The sequence below is a fragment of the Sinocyclocheilus grahami genome, unplaced genomic scaffold (assembly GCF_001515645.1).
Source record: "Sinocyclocheilus grahami isolate Dianchi unplaced genomic scaffold, SAMN03320097.WGS_v1.1 scaffold155.1, whole genome shotgun sequence".
Classification (NCBI taxonomy): domain Eukaryota; kingdom Metazoa; phylum Chordata; class Actinopteri; order Cypriniformes; family Cyprinidae; genus Sinocyclocheilus; species Sinocyclocheilus grahami.
Window position 1 is genome coordinate 834508 of NW_015505334.1, and position 13513 is coordinate 848020.

Below are 13513 nucleotides of genomic sequence, written 5' to 3' on the forward strand. Positions count from 1 at the left end.
GAAATTGAGTCATCAACATATTTCCAGTATGTTCTCTGCTGTTTGGTAATAAAACATGCTTTAAATGTACCTTTTGAGTATGGCTTTACATATCAGTGATTAGGATTTTATACCCCTGAAATATTGTATAGGACACATTTGGAGGGTTGAGGAAATCATTAACATTAGCAACAATATTTATTCTCTAAAGTCAATGATGTTGACATGTTGACTAACCATGAATAAGGACTGACACAGTGATTTAATAAACCCATTTAATCATATAATATAGAGTAAACAGTGGATGATTTATTTGCGACATTATTGTTGCACAATTTTCTGTGGGTTGTCAGAGATTTGAATTACTGTGTACATTTCAAGACTTTCCAAATGTTTGTGAAACAGGACACTGATGTCTGGTATTGTCCAAACATGCACATACAGTGTGTTAACATTACTGTAGCTTCCCATGAAATTTAGTCTCATCCCTCTCCTTTAAAAACAAGACAACCGAATAGTGGTTTTAAAACCTCTACCAGTTTAAGGGAAGACAGGTTATTCTATTAAGGACAAAAAAGCCAAATAAAATCAACATAAGACACTTAATTAGCACACTGTTCATCTCATGGAATGAGGACTACAAAATAACATCAGGAAAAAAAAAACAGATATTGCATGTACTGTATCTATGGATAAATGTTTCAAATTCACCACAATGTTCAAAAATGTATGTTGTAAATATGTTAGAAGTCATCTTGTGAGGCAGTATTGCTTATCTCTTTAACATCACAATTATAAAGAACTTAAGAACGATTAAGCATTTCATAAGCAAAAATATGTTTCCAAGATGAATCATTCAATTGAAAACAGAAATCTATTAATTAACTAGTGGATGTGATTATATGGTGTATCACACAGTCTAACTCAACCTACTTGCATTCTAAATCCTCCCTATTTCTACACTGATACAATACAAAAACTGGTTATAGGCCTTTTAAATAGTGTCAGGCATATGCATACACATTTACAAAATAAGGTTTCAGACCCTGAGTGAAGCAAATATCACTTTGTTAGGGCTGTGTCAAATTAGACACAATTTTAAGATGAAAGGAAAACATTTTATGCATTCAGTAACAATCCCTGTGAGGGCTGCTTTTCATATTTGGATTTTTAACAACCTAAAACATTCAATATTCAAAGCAAAATTATCATCTGATCTAATAAAGCAAAGACAAATACAATTGTAAATATCTTTAGAACAGTTTGTAAATAGGTGCTGCTACTAAATCTTTTACTGTCAAGTTATTTTGCAAAATTCAGCATCATTACTCCAAACATTTATTGTTTTTATTATTAATATTGAAAACAGTTGTGCTGCTTAATATTTTTGTAGAAACTGATACTTTTTTTTCTTCAGGATTCTGTGATGCATATAAAGTTCAAAAGAACAACATTTATTTTAAATGGAAATCTTGTAACATTATAAATGTCTTTGCTGTCACTTTTGATTAATTGAATGCATCCATGCTGAATAAAAGTATTAATTTATTTGTTCAGGGTTATCAGACGCATTAAATGTCTAGGACAAGACCTCCCTGACTACTGTGCCCACAAAGCATAGAGCAAATGTAAAGTAAATCGCTGGCAAAAAAACAAACAAACACGTGTGTAATATGTGTGATTAAAACATTTGGTATATGTACTTTTAAAAACTCTTAAATTTTTAACCCTGTGTGTGTCACGAATCAGCCAGGCTCTCTCAGGCAACTACAGCTCAAGAAGACTCACACTCCTGTCACGTACCAGGTCCAATCAGTAACAGGAAGAGTGTTAAACCGAAGAGGTACGTACGATATACCAAGTTAAACCCTTAACGTTGCGAGTTGGCTGCCTGCATGAAGAAAAATTCATCCCTCTGGTTCTGGAGGAGTCCACCACAGCGATCATCCTAGGGCATCCTTGGCTGATACAACATCAACCGAAAACATCCTGGACCACTGGAAACGTTCTGCAATGGGGGCCAACATGCTTTCGTACCTGTTTTCCATGACTTCTTCAGTCACCCTTGATTGTCCCTGTGAACACCACGTCTATTGAGAGTCCAGTAGATAAACAATCCGTGGATATCCCTACCTGTTATGCCTCATTCGCAGATGTCTTCTGCCCGGAGCAAACCTCCAAGTTACCACCTCATCGACCATGGGACTGTGCCATCGACCTGGAACCGGGTGAGTCAGTACCCCGTGGATGTGTCTATCCCCCTATCCATACCCGAACAGAAGGCCATGGAGGAGTACATAGACGAGGCTCTCAAGCAAGGTTACATCTGTCCTTCCACTTCTCCTGCTGCTTCCAGTTCTACTTCGTGGCAAAAAGGATGGAGGCTTGCGGCCTTACATTGACTACCGGGCACTCAACAAGATCACAATAAAGTTTCCGATATCCTCTTCCCCTCGTCCCAGCTGCTTTAGAGAAACTTTGGGGAGCCTTCATTCACACCAAGTTGGACCTTCAAAGCACCTACCTCATTCGGATACGTGAGGGGGACGAGTGGAAGGCCACCTTTATTACTCCAGCTGGACACTATGAGTAACGGGCTATGCTGTATGGCCTGATCAACGGCCCCTCCGTATTCCAGAATTTCATGAACAAGGTACTCCGGAACTTCCTGAACCGATTTGCGATCGTGTAAATTGACGACAACCAAACTGTTGTTAAAAATGGCATACTCAGCTTAGGCATACATACATATAGTAATCTTACCGTGAAAGGGAAGAAAAAAAACCCCTTGTACACTGACACAGAAGCTAGGATAGGTGTGGTATGTGTTGGGTATGTGTCATTATTACATTATTATTATTACTATTGTTATTACATCATTATTATTATTATTATTATTACTTTTATTATTATTGATATTACAGTTGCCGTCATCACAAGGAATTATTGTTATCATCACCATCTTTAGTATTATTATTATTATTATTATGCATGTTAGTACTACTTAATACTACTACTATTATTCAGATCGTCATTGCTGTTTATTTTCATTGCTGTTATTATCATTGCTGTTCTATTGCTGTTTTTGTGTTTTGTGTTCACCGTATGTTGTATGTTTTGCAGTCTTAATAAAAAAATTAATAATTTGATGACAACCATCAACAGGCCTTACACCATTCCTATGTATACTTGGCTACCAGCCCCCGCTGTTCCTGTGGTAAGGTGAACCATCGGAGGTACCATTCGTCTGTGCCCACCTTGTTGTAAGCTAAGTCCCAAATACATCAGTCCATTCCGGGGCAAAAGTCACATTAATTCTGTCACATATGAACTCAAGCTCCCCTCACAGTATAAGATTCATCCAGTCTTTAACGTCTCCCTGATAAAACCTTACCATCCACCTGTATCTGCTTCTTCCACAGAGCCTGGCCCCAGTGACGAGCCCCCTGCGCCTCAGATCATCAAGGATCCCGTCAAGGAAATTCTGGACTCCTGACGCCGTGGTGGCCGTTTGGAATATTTGGTGGACTGGGAGAATTATGGCCCAGAGGAAAGATGCTGGGTACCTCGAGATGACATTCTAGATACAGCTCTTCTCACAGAATTCCATCAACAACATCCTCATCGTCCAGCTCCTCGAGCATGGGGTAGGTCACCGTGACGTCGGGGTCCTCGGTCCGCTGGAGCGTACCATGTAGAGGGGAGTAATGTCACAGATCGAACAGACTCTCTCACCTCCACTACCCAGCACTCCCAATCACCCGAATATTAACTACCCACACCTGTCAACAATTACAATGTCATGGCACACTATTTAAGCACACACCTCAGCCTCAGTCAGCCTGGACTTGAACTAGGAAAGACTCACTTACCTGGTCTCTGTGAAGATTCCTGGGACTCCTATGTCTGTTCTCAAAGATATCTCCAGTTACTATTTACCTGAGGATACCATTGTTGAAGTGTGTGCTTCTCCGTCTCTATCGCCATCTATTAGACAAAGCAGGACTGTTCTATTCGTCATCAATACTCTGCTCATTCAGTTTATGCTTGCTATACTCACCTGTTTTCTCCTGATCTCGCCCTGTGTCCAAATAAAGTTGTGTCTGGATTCATATACCCTCTGTTCAGTATATATTTACTGACAGTGTGGTGAGTTCAAGCCTTAAGTAGGGGAATCAAACCTCCCTGTAATTCACATCTAGAGTTTAGCCCATGTTTTACATGCAGCATAAACATCAACCAGAAAAAGTGAAGACTCAGAAGTATCATGTATAATCTACCTTGTGATTTGAAACCGGCATGAATAATATGAACAAGCCCTCCATCTAAAATCAGATTTAGCCGTAAAACCAAATTCCTAACTAATCTGCGATCTAAAAGGTAAGTGGATGTGGGAGAGGAAAGTAGACAAAAGGCTCTTCTGTTCCCAAGGATTACGGGATTTACTGACCAAATCCAAATCAACTAATCTCAACTCTGGTCTGACTACTGGCATGGTGTGCCATCTGTTCAGGGTTATCAGACACATTGAATGTCTAGGACAAGACCTCCCTAAGCATGCTTGACTACTGTGCCCTCAAAGCATAGAGCAAATGTGAAGTAAATAATTTTATTCTCATTAGAAAGCCACTTTGGAAAAAGGTTTCTACTAAATCAATAAATGTAAAAGTATAGAGCACTATTAACAAATCTTAAATCACTCTTATATTACTGTAAATTCCATGTATCTGACACTATATACTGTAAATTATGAGTGAGAAAATGTGTCATAGAATTAATTCGAAGCATGGAAGAGCAGCTGGTGTTTAACAGGTCATTTAACTATAATTAAACAAATGAAGGCTAAAATGTATTTTCCAGTTGAAGGCATCTTTACCTTCACATTAATGTAATGTTTTTCAGATAAAATGGCAGGCTAAGTAGACCAAAAATGAGTTATAGGAATCAGTGTCAGACATTCTACACCTGATCCACATGAACCTGATGACTTTTTGCTGTGAGCTCAACATCTTTCCTTCTTTTTTGTCTCACTTGTGTGTGTGTTTTTTCTATTTTATTGCACTACACTAGCACATCAGTTTGTCCAGATTGTCCTGATTTCACAGCCAGCCTATCAGTCCCACCCCATGCATCCAGACTGAGATGAATCATGATGTGACTATAGAAAATGCTGTGTTATCCGATCCCTAAATCTGATCTCTCCACTGTTCCTCATTGAGTTCACTTTTTGCTGCCTCTGACCCTTTTAATAGAATGTGTAATGAAACTGAGATGTTGACAGCAATCAGTTGACAAAAGCATTTGTGCAGATAAGAAGTGATACACATAAAAAAAGATGAGTATTGTTCATTTAATATTCACATTGTGCAAGCAATATGCTTGTAAATTATGAAATAATTTCCATCATCAAACAGTGTTTGTTCCTTTGGGCTTCTTTGAAGACTAAACTAACACATCCAAAACATGCTGATCATCTGTTTGATCTCAGATGAAAAATCATTCACAGCAAAGAAGTATAACATTGTAAACAGGCTTCGGTAGTCACAACGCAGCATCAGTTAACACGCCCTGTTTCTATTTTTGATGCACCGCAGTTTCTTCAGAAGATAATTTTTCCTGTCCGTGAGAAATAAAATGATTTCAGCATTAAATATTTCACTCTTCCATTTGTCTGTGTATCTGCGTTCTGAACATACTGTTATTATGTGCACTGGCAATGTGTATTTTACCGTGACTGTAGGATACATTGTTAGGTCAGTAGGTGGCGACATAAGTAAATCATTGGGTCCGTCTACTTTTGTGTCCATTCATTTTTTTTTAACCATGACTGAATAAAATGAAAAAAGAATGGTGGTTGTATTTTTAAATTTAAATTAGAACTGTACACACAAAACGCTGCCCGACAAAGTAAAATATTGACTTCTTTTCAGATTTTTTTAATGACTTTTAGCACCTTTAACAAAAATTTTCAAAATGCACAAATTAATATAGAAAAATGTAAATTTTACTTGTCTGTGTATCTGCGTTCTGAACATACTGTTATTATGTGCACTGGCAATGTGTATTTTACCGTGACTGTAGGATACATTGTTAGGTCAGTAGGTGGCGACATAAGTAAATCATTGGGTCCGTGTACTTTTGTGTCCATTCATTTTTTTTTAACCATGACTGAATAAAATGAAAAAAGAATGGTGGTTGTATTTTTAAATTTAAATTAGAACTGTACACACAAAACGCTGCCCGACAAAGTAAAATATTGACTTCTTTTCAGATTTTTTTAATGACTTTTAGCACCTTTAACAAAAATTTTCAAAATGCACAAATTAATATAGAAAAATGTAAATTTTACAAGTTTTCTTTGGCCAAATTAGAAGTAGGCTAATTCTCCCGCTAGAGCCGTCTCTGGAACAATGCAGAGACCTAATTCATTACATTATATGATTTTAAAATAGACATTGCAGAATTCTGGGAACTTTATCATCATGAAATTAAATATTGGGGTATAATTTAGTCATAATTTTGTGTGCTATCTGGGTCACGGTATTGGAGAGGACCATGCATGGTCGCTCAATGCATGTTCAGTACGAGCGCTACACATGAGGCTTTAATATATGGGGTAAATATACTGTATAAATATAACATAGAAATAAATAAGATTATGATTTTTCCTACTTCTCCAGATACAGGCAGGCCCGGTCACCAGAATCAAATCACCGAGGGTGCTTCTGAAATAATTGAGGGTGCTCTAGCCTTAATGTACATCTCTTTTGACATATTTTTGACATATGAATGTCACTCCCAAAACTTTGCAGCATGTGAGAGGTCACTGGTCCTTTTAGTAGCATCATGAAAAACAAAACTTATTCAAATTCTGAATGGATTATAGTCAAAGAGTATAATCACTAAAAAGTGTCACTCATTTCAGTTTATCGCTATCTCCAAAAGTTCCGTTATAATCAATGAAGCTCTACACTGCACAGTGAATTTGTTATTTAAATCTTTTTTTGTTTGTTATAATGAGAGATTCCCGAGCGTGCAGCACTGATCAAAACTGTGGTGTTTTGAGCGGTGAATGGATTCTAACTTAATGCCTCAGCTTAGCCATTTTGTTCAAGAAATCAACAGAAATGTCAGTGATTCCACGCTGAAAATAGAAACCTTTGAAGCTCTCCAAAGTTCAAACACACTGGAGCGTCTGGAAAATATGTTTCGCCAGTATATCCTATTTCTACAGCTTCAACTGAGGTGCTCTTGCTTTCATTTCGTTCCCCCTAACACTCCCGTAGAACTGGTCCTGGATACATTTAAATGCAAAGACATATGTAATAATGTAATTTTTTTAGGCGTGAACAATTATCAAGATCACAAAAATATCTAAGCCAAAGGTTTTCATAAAGAAATAGATTAGAGGTAGCCACGTCAGTAGCGCGAGAGGGAGCTTAGGCCATCTGTATAGAGACAGTAAAAAAAGCTAGAAACTAAATTTAACATTTATATTCATTAAAAAACAAGCATTTTTATGATTTTTAATGAAATACGAATTTTGAAAAATTAAAATTAGTTTGTGTCTGCTTACTCTATTCATCAGTGTTTGAACCATTAAGGAAAAAACACGTTTTCCATATTTTATTTCTGGGTTAAAAAAACAAAAAAATGAATAGACACAAAAGTACACAGACCTCATTGAATCATTCAATCAGCTAATTCGTTTGGACACAATAGTTCATTCAGGAATGCAACTGCTATTTATGTGTTGTTCAGCAACGTAAAGGTTTATTAAACCTTCGTTTGGAATTATCTTCACTGGCAGAGCACAAATACATTAAATATTGGTAATATTGTGTCTTAAATATAAGTTACACAATATTAACTTCTTGTTTATTGAACTGTTGTAGAAAAAAAATATCACACTAACAACCTTGATCCTGGAAACTTTGCAGTTAGGCCACAGCTTTGTTGCAGTAGAGAAGACATTAAAATAAAGGTATTTATTCCTGTGATGTAAAGCTGAATTTTCAGCAGCCGTTAATCCAGTTTTCAGTGTCACATGATTTTTAGTTTGTGCAGTGGAATATTTATAAGGATATATATATATATATATATATATATATATATATATAAAAACCAAGTTGTTATTTGACTGCTTTACTACTGTGGCTGAATGCTATCCAGCGGTGTTGCTTCTGTATTATGCTATTGAATAATAAAAATGCAGGATTGTGTTAAGAGCAGTTTAAATTCCATGAATTCATATTGTGGTAACTGATTACTAAATTATTAGTCATTTGTACAAACAGATTTAAAACTCACCACCTCTGATTATAATTTAAAAATCTCTTTTTTCTTTTCTATTCTCAGTTTTTTTGTGATATTCCTCTCTGTCTCCTTGCCCAACTTTGTCTCAGCAAAAAAACATGCTGTAATTGGACACCCCCACTGGGAATGTGCAGCAAGCGTAGACGAAAACGCAGGCAGGATCAATTTGTGGGAGGATGAGGCTGCGTCAGGCTGGAGGAGAGAGGGATGACCTGCAGTACGGAGAGGAGTCGTCTCCTGCTTGTACATTGTGTGGCCGCTTAATGTGTGATTGGTTAGCATTTTAGATAAATTATTATCACATTAATAAGACATGGTCATTAAAAACACTATATTTGCATTAAATCTAATCACTAGAATTTAGCAAATTATATGGAATTGTAACAACAAAAGAAGTATCTAATGGATAATTGTATTTATTATCAGAGTTAATATGTTTTCATGTATGCCAAAGTCTTTCAAATGTGATCTAGTAACAAATATCAATATCTACCAGCATAGAACCTAAATACTAGCTATAGCTGTTGTTCTTGTTGCTGTGTACTGAACTGAACACCTGTGCTAAAAATACAAAAACTCCATTCACAAATACATGAAACAACATTTTTGGAATGCAACAGAGCTCACCTGCTTCACTCCTGCCTGGGGGCTTCATGTTGAGTTCCTGTGTAAGTTCTGTAAGTAACACACAGATACACAGTTATTTCTGAGCCTTTTTTTGTTTTTTTTTACATTTTGAAAATGATACATTCCAGAATCATTATAGATCATGCCATAAGTTCTAAATTAGTACTGATTTGGAATTAATTAATTTATATGATTCAATTAATTGTTTAGTGCATAAAATGTCCCACCCTACATTTCATTTGGACATGTGTCAGATTACGGAGGTAAAAGCAATAAAAAGTAAAATAAAGCAATAATAAAGCCAATTCATTTAAAATAAACAATATAATTTACCCTACCATTCAAAAGTATGGGGGCAGATTTTTTTTTTTTAAAGAAATTAATACGTTTACTTAGCAATGATGCATTCAATTGTTTAAAACTGACAGTAAATATACATACAATGTTGCAAAAATGTTCTTTCAAATAAATGCGGTTCTTTTGAATTTTCTATTCATCACAGAATCCCCTCTCCCCAAAAAACATGGTTTCCACAAAAATATTAAGCAGACCAAGTGTTTTCAATACTGATAATAATAAGAAATGTTTCTTGAGCACCAAATCATCATTTGCTTTGCAATCACAGGAATCAAATACATTTGAAAATATATTAAAATGGATGTTTGATCAAATAAATAGTTGTTTTAAATTGTAATAATATTCTACAATATTACAATTTTTACCGTATTTATGACTAAATAAATGTTGAGTATGACTTTAAACACATTAAAAAAATCTTACTGACCCCAAAGTTTTGAATGGTAGTGTATGTATCAAAGGGTTGCAAAAGAAAAACAGATTTCCTGTGTTGTAGATACTGAGAAGGCTTTAAACTATAGTATGATTGGTTGCTCTACAGGGCAGAACAGCAAAGAGATGAATATGCAGTGTGCTGGTTTTTCTGCACTAGCAGGCTCAGCACATTTCCAGCAATGTTCAGGTAGAAAGGCCGTGTCCTATATTACTGAGAGGGGAAACACAAACCCTGCACTGACAGGAAGCTATTGACCCATGGTTCTCTCTGTGGAGCCTGTGCCACCAAAGAGAGCAACGTAACCCTGCTCTCCTCTGCACTGGATCTGTGCATCTAGGGCATGACAACACAATTAAATTGCGTGCTAACATTATATTTGGAATGACATCCAATTAGGTGTGATTTATGATAAATGAAATGTTGCTCAATTCAATTATGTGCGTTGTTTCATGTGTGTACAACTACTCAAAATCAAATGCAGGTGGCTGTACTGTGGGAATGGTCATGACACACACCTGTACAGCGTTTCTGGAGGGACAGGATCTCCAGATGTAGTCCATGCAGCAGAGACAGCTGCTCCTGTCTAAGGAACACAATGCTCCTCTCCACACTCTCCACCTGCTGCTCCAGCGAGACCACCTGTGACCCCTTCACCAAACGAAACACAGGGATATTTACAGTATATAACCGTTTGTCTCCATGGTACCCTCTTGTTAGTTGTCTAGGTAATTGATTAGCTCCACCCTTTTGTTATCTTGTTAACCTGTGTGTATTTATACCCCCGTGTTAGCCTTAGTCTTTGTCAGTTGTTGTCTTTGCTATGTTGTAGCGTGTTTTCCTTTGCCTTGTTCTCCCTGTGTTCTTGTTTCCTGGTTATGCCCTGGATTACCTCTTGTTTTATTAAACCTCACACTGCTAGCATTTGGATCCTGCCTCTCCTCTTTCAGTCAAGTAAAGGTACGAATAAAACATTTAATAAAAGAGTAAATGTTATACTTACCTCAGAAAAGTTGATCGATGTTCATAGTTTGTTAGTTAGCTAGAAAAAATCACTAGAAAGGTGCTTATTTACTTAACCTGTTCATTATTTATGAATGCCATCAGTCGTGAAGACAAGTTCTTATGAAAAAATACCTTGTGTGCAATTTAAATGTTTGTACTGTAGGCTGTACAGCATTTTTAATTGAGTGTGAATATAATAGGCTATATATAATTAGTAAATATGATAAGTATAAAATTAATATAATACGTTTTAGGTATTATATTCATAATTGTAATAGTAATATTATATTTATGTATCAAATGAGAGGGTTCCCACACTCTAAAAAAATGCTGTGTAAAATAGGGACAAACCCAGCAATTGGGTTGTTTTGACCCAGCATTTTTTAGAGTGCATAGTTTACAGCATTAGATGATTTTTTTTTCCAACTGAGAGATTTTTCTTCCTAGAAAAACTGACGTGCACCTGAAATATTTACAAATGAATTAATATCAAATTACATTGTATGGTACCATATACCGTGAAACTGTGATATTTTTTGTGATGGTTATCATACAGTGAAAATATTATACCAATACAACCCTATATGTGACATGAACATTAGAGATCTTGGAGTCTTTACTAATGAGCTGATGAGATTAATCAGATGTGTTTGATTAGGGAGACATCTACAATGTAGTTGTATGCAATGCAGTTTGGGGACTTCAGGACAAAGATTGGGAAGCACTGTCTTATAGTATAGCCTACTCATTGGGCACCAATAGTTTGGTCCAGTTTGGTCCTGGGCCCCATGAATTCCAGCAGCAGTTCTGCTGAAATATACACTAGAGTCAGCAAATTAATGAGGGCTGGGTACAAAATGCCAATAAAAGGGACAAAATGTCACTGAAATTGAAACTGTGGTGCAAAAATTCTGCTTTTATTTATGTATGTATTTATTTGTTTGTTTTATTTTATTTTACATTATCTAATAATATATTCCTATAACCCTATTATATCATTCTATGCCCATGTCGGTTATACAAATAGTCACAAACTGTGAGTTGATGCTAATTTCATTTTATAACAGTATGACTCAATAGAGAATTTATTTGAATAAATTCTTTAAATGTAAGTATTTTACATCAAAGATCAAAGAAAAATGCACTTTAATAAAAAAATATATTTAAAAAAAATAATTTAATTTTTGCGTAGTTTCTGATCTGACCCCTTAAAATGATGTTGGTGTGACAGTCACATTGATTCATTCATAATAAATAATCTTTTTTACTTGAATAAAACCAGTTATTTTGGTTGTTAAACACATTTTAGTTATCTTGACAAAATATGTGTACAGATTATATTAATTGTATAATATTTACAATATCATTTAGAAAATAAATTCATTTTTTTAGTATGGATAATTTGAACATTTGGTTTTACCGTGATCTTAAGTGATAACTTCTGAGCGTTATTGTGCTTATTATAAACACCACAGATGTGAAACAATTCATGCTCGCAGACACGTTGTGTAATACAACTACATCTCACTGTAAACCATTTAAATGTCAATAAGTTCCTGATTAGTCACTTTCCCATATAACATGGCCATAAAAGCCTTCGATAACACTGCGCATACTATCCAGCACTCACCGTATTTTCCATTAGCGTGGCTTATATTGGTATCCAACAGATGAGGCGTTATAATGAAGAGAATGAACGTGCTCGTGCTCCTTCACTTCCACATCTCTGCCCTTCAAAGAACCGAGCCATGAACATACAGGATGACGACATCTTCAAAAAAAAGACCAATACACATCTCAAAGGGGGACTTCTGCTCCAGAATAACGGGAGAGGTTTCGCGAGAAAGCCGAGATTTCAATCCTTCGTTATCTTGGCCAACGTACAGTTGTTGTATGCCACAATGTCACGATCGATTAAAGTGATCTGGCTCAAGAGCGCTCGTGCGTCCTGCGTCTACTGAACGGCATCATCCTCATCCTCATCCTCATCCTCGCGATGACAGACGGCAGGAAGCGGCTCCTTCAGTACCAGGGCAATGATGCAACTGGAGGAGGAAACTGAGGCTCTGAGGAACTCTCCACTGCACAACCCATCTCATACGTGCATCTCTAGTGGTTCTTTGCAGTCGCACATTAAGCTAAGGCGCGTCATGTATTACAATAAACTGAGCTGAAGTACAGCTGAATTATACAACGTTTAGTTCCAGTCCTCGAATTTGATTGGCCGAGCGGCGTTTCATGAATATTTAATTAGCACTGTTCTCTGTTTGTATAACTCAAACCAAGAGTATGTGTATTGACTTAATTTATTTTAAGTTGATATTTTATTTTTAGTTTGTTATGTATTGTATGCATTTTTCGAGTGTTTGGTGGTTTGTCTCGTGCCAGAATGTCTGGAATCGCTCCCCATATGCCCTCATTTAACTATTTACTATTCCCCTATATAGCAGATGTCGTTAAGTCCACTACATGTGAAAGGAGGGATAATAACCCTGTTATTGTATTATGGGTATTCTCGAGTCATTTAATGCACGTGGAATAAGTGCACTAGATAATCTACAATATGGTTTTAGTAACCAATACAAATGTCTGATACACGAAGACGCAGAGTACGCAGTTTGCGTAGGGCACCAACTCCCAGGGGGGTGGCCGTGATTTCACCAAGTAGCCTACAACATGTTCCTGGATCAACATCCTTGTACAACATTCCAATTAACCAATCAGAATTGAGGGATAAATTTTCAGGAAATATCTGTTTTAGGCTGATCAGGGTTAGGTGCTTCTACACCCTTGCTA

At 36.4% G+C, this 13513-nt stretch overlaps 1 protein-coding gene across 1 annotated transcript; it reads right to left on the reverse strand.

Moving 5' to 3' along the window:
- Window positions 1-8606: 8606 nt before the first annotated feature.
- Window positions 8607-12854, reverse strand: LOC107592645 (coiled-coil domain-containing protein 92-like). The gene is made up of 3 exons (XM_016282183.1): window positions 12348-12854; window positions 10231-10363; window positions 8607-8970 (listed from the first exon to the last, which is right to left on the reverse strand). The coding sequence occupies exons 1-3, from the start codon at window positions 12357-12359 to the stop codon at window positions 8807-8809; spliced, it is 309 nt and encodes a 102-aa protein (XP_016137669.1). The 5' UTR covers window positions 12360-12854; the 3' UTR covers window positions 8607-8806.
- Window positions 12855-13513: the final 659 nt, after the last annotated feature.